Source organism: Macadamia integrifolia, unplaced genomic scaffold (assembly GCF_013358625.1).
Source record: "Macadamia integrifolia cultivar HAES 741 unplaced genomic scaffold, SCU_Mint_v3 scaffold2327, whole genome shotgun sequence".
Classification (NCBI taxonomy): domain Eukaryota; kingdom Viridiplantae; phylum Streptophyta; class Magnoliopsida; order Proteales; family Proteaceae; genus Macadamia; species Macadamia integrifolia.
The window spans coordinates 123,967-130,366 of NW_024868639.1; the positions used below are offsets into that span (position 1 = coordinate 123,967).

General features: G+C 36.4%; 1 protein-coding gene across 1 annotated transcript; it reads left to right on the forward strand.

Moving 5' to 3' along the window:
* Positions 1 to 1,464: 1,464 nt before the first annotated feature.
* Positions 1,465 to 4,691, forward strand: LOC122066298 (protein STRICTOSIDINE SYNTHASE-LIKE 10-like). The gene is made up of 3 exons (XM_042630122.1): positions 1,465 to 1,829; positions 3,364 to 3,627; positions 3,844 to 4,691. The coding sequence occupies exons 1-3, from the start codon at positions 1,546 to 1,548 to the stop codon at positions 4,412 to 4,414; spliced, it is 1,119 nt and encodes a 372-aa protein (XP_042486056.1). The 5' UTR covers positions 1,465 to 1,545; the 3' UTR covers positions 4,415 to 4,691.
* The last annotated feature ends 1,709 nt before the right edge of the window (positions 4,692 to 6,400 follow it).

Below are 6,400 nucleotides of genomic sequence, written 5' to 3' on the forward strand. Positions count from 1 at the left end.
TTTTTTGAATTATTTTAAAACTGAATTTGTCAATTATTTTTTATTTAAGTAAGTAGGTACTTGGTCTGCATACAAATACTACCATGGGGGTGACTAGAGATACATAGAAGAATATAATGGAAATTGAGTATGAAGTTTGGCAAATTGCCAATCTAGATTTAAAATAATCCAACTCATACTTTATTTGACTAAATTGACTTCTTCTGAATTATTCATGTATCCTGTCCTTTAAATAAAGTTATTTTTCAATTCTGGATAAAAATAAAGAATAATTTAAGGAATGAGGAATAATTTGGTTTGAAAATTTAAATCTGTACAATATCTATATAGAAGTAGATAAAAAAAAATTAAATTCTTTTAAATTAAATAAAATATTCAATAATTCAATGGAATATTTGGCTTCATATTTTTCAAAATAATTTATTAATTCCCGAATTAAACCCAGTCATATTTTTTCCCAAGTCGCTTTTTTATTTGTTTAAATTTTGATTTCTGTTGAATTATTTTAAATCCGAGTTTGTTAATTATGTTTTATTTAAGTAAGTAAGTACTTGGTCTGCATACAAATGCTACCAAGGGGGTGACTGGAGATACATAGAAGGATATACTTGAAATTATGTGTGAATTTTGAAAAATCCCCAAATCTAGATTTATTTTTGTGAAAGGTTCCTGGTTTACTGATTAAAAAAGGTTTCTTAGTTTGCACAAAGCATCAAATTTACTTGCACGACTTGAGATGATGACTCTTTGTCAAATTTGAATTTCAAATTAAAATATTAGAAAAAGGTCCTCACGATGCTAGCACAAAAATGAAACTACACATCTTCACCTGGATTATTATAATACGCCTATGAGAAATGTCTTGAATTCTCACAACATGTTCTCCATAATACTTCGTCCAACACCTAAAACTGAATATAAGGCATCGGAAAAAACCTACTATCCCTCCAGATATTTAGCCTCTTTAGTAATTTTTGTACATCTCTTTAGATTTTACAATGTATTATTTTACTACTTAGATAAACTCCATCTCAACTAAAATTAGATGTGGAAAAAAATTTCTTTTTTAATTTACTTATCCATTAAATAGAGTCTCCTCCACTCCATCATGTGATATATATTAAAGTTTAAACTAGTTTAATGAGCAAACGTGATCTCCACGAAATTTTTTTATTTAAATTCTTAGAGAGAAAGTTATCTTATTTCATAGTTTTGGAACTTCTAGATCCATTTGAGTGGACCAAATTTTTGTGAGTCCCACAACTTTTGTTCCAATATAATGCTTAGGACAATTTCGTTATTTTTGTGAGTATATGGGGGGTAATCTGTCATTTCACTATTCACTTAATTTTGTTCTAGTCAAAGCGTGGAATTCCTAGGCTGTAGAAAATTGAAATGGTAGCCTAGTGGGGTTCACGAATGGAGAAGAAACCAAAGCTCTTCTCCCAATATATATATGTTTTAAATCACTCCCTTATCTAATACTAGTGTGCTTCTCTCTCAGTCTTCCATCTCTCTCTCTCTATCTCTCTTATTTGAGAAGCCATGAGAACCATCTTCCTCTTAGCTGCAACTATTCTTGCACTCCTCTCAACTTACCTATCAAGAAATCCAATCAGTTTATCACCACCTCCTCTTCCCGGAGCTCATGATAAGCTTAAGGATGCAGAAGTGATTTCACTTTCCGGCATCGGAGCTTTTGGGGCAGAGAGTATTGTCTTTGATCGTAATGGTGAGGGTCCTTACATCGGCGTCGCCGACGGCCGGATTCTTAAATGGCAAGGAGAAGATAAAGGATGGATGGAATTTGCAGTCACTTCCGCAAATAGGTAAACAGATTAACTTTCTTGTTTTTCATTTTATTTTCTAGAGAGAGAAATGATTTAGTTTGGACTTGGGGAAATATCTGTGGTTCTCAGGTTCTTTCTAAGAACCTAATTAGTTTTAAAATACTAGTATTAGTGAGATCTGGTTTAGAGTCACAGAAGGGATAAAATATAGAGAAGAGATTGGATACACCGCCAGTGTATCATAAGCTAGCACCTGCGGCCATGACCCTAGACCCATTCTCTCTCTTCTCTCCTCTTTGAAACGTAGAATTTGGATAAAGTTCACATGAATAATCTCATATATTCTTGATTATTAAATTTAAAATCAATGGACCAAAGGCGTATGAGATTGTTCTCGTACTTAATCCTATCACAACCTCCTATTGATCTGCTCACGGCAAAATGGGATGTGTGGTTTCAATTTATTATTTAAAAATAAAATATAAAATAGGGGAAAAGATTCCTATCTTGGAGCGTAGCTTATGTCAATGTCATTTTCTTCTAACGTGTCGCTCTCTATTATTTGAAATGATTCCTTTTTAAAAATAGTTATTGGGTGTTTTCTGTCGGCATAGTTTACACTCCAAAAATTGAAACACTTTTTCAATTAAAAAACATAAAAAAAGAGAGGTGTTGATTTCTCCATTTGTTTTCTTCTCCCATCTTGTTTGACTTGTTATTCCTTCCTCGGTGGCTTCCGATGTCTTCTTCATACTTTTCTGATTTTTGAAGGGAAAATAAAGCTCCCCTACATAAGGCGTGCGAAATTATCATATCACCTTTATAAGATACAAATTTTATTCATGTTGATCATTTTATACTCTTGTTGGCACTTGTCTTATTGCAGGTTCCACACAATCACAGAGTGATCTCTGAATTGAATTCGTCTATGGCCCAACAAGGCATCTAGCATGCATCTAATGGCAAAAAACGCTTAGGCACAGAGCCCAAGACACTTGCATGTAATCCAATGCATTTTTGAGTACTAAGATGCATGCCAGGTGTCTTGTTGTGCCACAGACGATCCAAATCCATGATTGCCTTATTATTAATTAAGGAGACTAATGTGCAACTTTCCACCAATAAGGAGGAGGAGTCAATATCGAATGGGGGGTTTTTAATGAGGAGAGAGAATGTGAGGCTCATAGATGTGATGTGAGAGGCAATGCACATCATTAATAATATTACTTTTATTTATCCTGATTTATTGTTAAATCAAATAGCTCATTCACAAATAACATAATTAGACAAGGATGAAAAGTGGCAAAAACAAGGGCAGCCTGTTCACTTGGTCCAATCCAGCCCAACCTCGAGCATTCTGGGCCTGGCCTAGGAGAAGTTGAACAAGGTAGGAAGCCCTGGGCTGAAATATTCCAGCCCAACTTCAGGCTGGGCTATAGAACCAAGGATCAAGCCTGGCCTTGTTGCTCACCTAGTAAAAGAAGTGTTTATGATTTCTTCTAACTATTCATGTATGTAAGATGTAGTTTTGATTTCCAATTACTGAAAGACACTATTTTTTGTTTTGGTGAAGAAATGAATGTGTTAAAGCATTTGCACCCAAGATGGAGCATGTATGTGGGAGGCCATTAGGATTACAATTTCACTATAAGACAGGAGATCTCTACATTGCTGATGCATACTTTGGGCTACTCAAAGTTGGACCAAATGGAGGTTTAGCCACTCCAGTGGTAACTGAAGCCGAAGGCAAACTCTTCAAATTCACCAACAATATTGACATAGACGAGGAGGAAGGTGTGGTCTATTTCACTCATTCAAGCACAAAATTCGACAGAAGGTATTACTCGCAATAAAAACACAACCGTAGCTTCATTTGTGGAGTCTACGTATTTTCCTCACATGGGATTCCACCGTCAGTCAGTGATGCATTAATTGTTCTGACTTGTGAACCAAATACTATTTAAATGTTGGGATCCCATGAGGAGGGTACGTAACTCCCCTCCCTATGTGGGAGTTGATCCGGACACTTATTAACCATTAGAATTCTTTGCAGAGAGTTTGTCTCGATTGTTTTAAGCCAAGACACAAGTGGGAGATTCTTGAAGTATGACATAGCAAGCAAAGAAGTTACAGTACTGATGAGAGACTTACTATTTCCCAATGGTGTGGCATTGAGCAAAGACAGATCCTTTGTGCTAGTTGTAGAGACTGGGAATGGCAATGTCCAAAAATATTGGCTTCAAGGTCCTAAAGCTGGAACTCATGAGCTAATAGCTGAGTTACCAGGGTTTCCAGATAATCTTAGAAGGAACTCTGATGGAGATTTTTGGGTTGCTTTGTACTCTAAGAAGGGAAAGATGGAGAAATGGCTTGAATCAAATCCTTCAGTAATGAACTTTTTATCAAAGTACCCTTATGCTGTTGAGAAAGTACAGACATTGATGAGTGGTTTGAAGGCCCATGCAATTGCTATGAAGTTGAATGAAGAGGGACAAGTTGTGGAAGTGTTTGAAGATAGTGAAGGAAAGACTTTGAGTTCCATTACTGAAGTGGAAGAAAATAATGGATATTTGTGGATTGCTGCACCAATGATGCCCATCATGGGTCGTATTAAACTGCACTAGAGAAGCCTTAATTTGGGAAATTCTTGAGGCTCTTCTATGAAAATTAGAATTACAAGTTGGCTCCCTGGTTTTTATGTATTCCCTCCCCCCTCCTCCCTTCTCCCCAATTTTTCTTCTGTATATCTCCAAGCCATGTTTTGGATTAGTATTATCAGTTTTGACTAGGCCTCAATTTTGTGTTGTTTTTGGCTCATCATTATATATGAACCTACCACAGATGAGTTTGGCTGTAAGCAAAACACTAGTGAAAATGAAATTACCTCTTGTTTAACAATCACCTGATTGTGTGAGATTAGTGCTTGTTGTTTACAAAAGTGATCATGACTCAGCATCAAGGTTCTAAAACTCGGGATCAGTCTTGAATTGGTCAAATTCAATACTAATTTCGATCGGCCCGGATCGGACAAAAAAATCTCTGTTTTTTAACTAAAAAATTTCTTTTATTACATTTTTACCTTAAGCCTTTGCCGTGTATAGGGATCGGATTGGTCAGCGTCAAGCATCAATCAAGGTAAATATGAAATGATTCAATCCGAGTTTTAGAACCATGCACGGTATTTAGTAGGATTTGTCTAGTTGTAATGTAGGTAGATTATAATTTTTTTTTTTTTTCAGTAACTGTTATGAAAGCATTGTAAAGTCTGCCACAAGACAAAAGAATACATATAAAGATAATAGGAAAATGAAGTCTAAAAGGCATAATGGCCCCTGTGCTAGACACAAGAGGAGGCAAAATAACCGCCTTAACAAAATATGGAAATTCCTCGATTGTTAATGCTTCTGTGCTCTCTTCCATTGGCTCTCTCACTGGCGTAGGAGACCATGCGGCTTTTGGAAACCCTATCCCATAACTAATATATTATTGCCAATATTTCAAAATCCAATAGCCTTTACCTTTTTCTTATTTTGGCCATTGAAGGGTTAAGCAGGTTGTTGAATGACTTTTGTGATCTTAATCTTTCAAAGGTACTAAAATAGGAAATTTAACATAGTCTTGTTTGCTGATGAATCTCTTATTTGATAGTGCTACTCTACAGGATATTCAAACTATTCTTGAGGTGTTTCAAGGTTTTTCTAGTCAGAAGGTTAACTTTGACAAAAGTGAACTCTATTTCAGTAAATGTTCAGCTATAGTATCAAAAATGCAAGAAATGCCTCTTTGTTCCTTTATCTTGGAGCCATCTTATTGGTTCGATCTAAATAAAAAAATACATCCCTCTTCTGGATCCTTGATTGGTGTAGAGTAAGGGCCCGTTTGATAACGTAACCAGAAACGTGTTTCTGTGTTTTCTTGTTCTCAGAAACAAAGAAACGACATAAATACCGTTTGGTAAAAGTGTTCTGTTCCACTTATTTCTTGAAATATAAATTGAAATTTATAACAATTTATGCTTTAAGAAACATGATTGACGAAACAAGTTTTATTTGTTTCGCTCGTTTCTCGAAACAAAAATGGGGCACAAAAAATCGATATTGAAGACGGAGTTTGGCATCACTACCATCACCACCGTCTCCGACTAGCTCCGTCTACAGAGTTCCTCTCCATGGGGCAACCCATTTCGGAAACCGACTCTGCCTCCGCCTCCACCTCCATGGCTTTAACAGTGGTGGTACTCCTCACCGCGCTCTGCTTCGTGGGATTCTTCTCCTTTTACATTCATTGTCTCTCCGAGAATAATCCCCCAAACGATCCCCGCCGCCGATGCCACCACCAGACACTCAGAGATAGAGTTTCCTCTTCTGGATTGCAGGCTGTGAGAGATCCCTCATCTCGACGCTGCTCGTGGTGCTGTCACGCCCGCGATCGAATCTTCTAGGATCCGTGTCACCGATATTTGGATCAACATGCATTGTTGAGAGAAATCTGAACCTTTTTAATCCCTCTCACTTCTTCTTTCCATCGTCAAATTTTTGTTTATTTAAACCTTATTTTGTTCGGTTTTTTTTTTCATAATCCCTTGTTGAATCACTATCAATTTGGGGCAA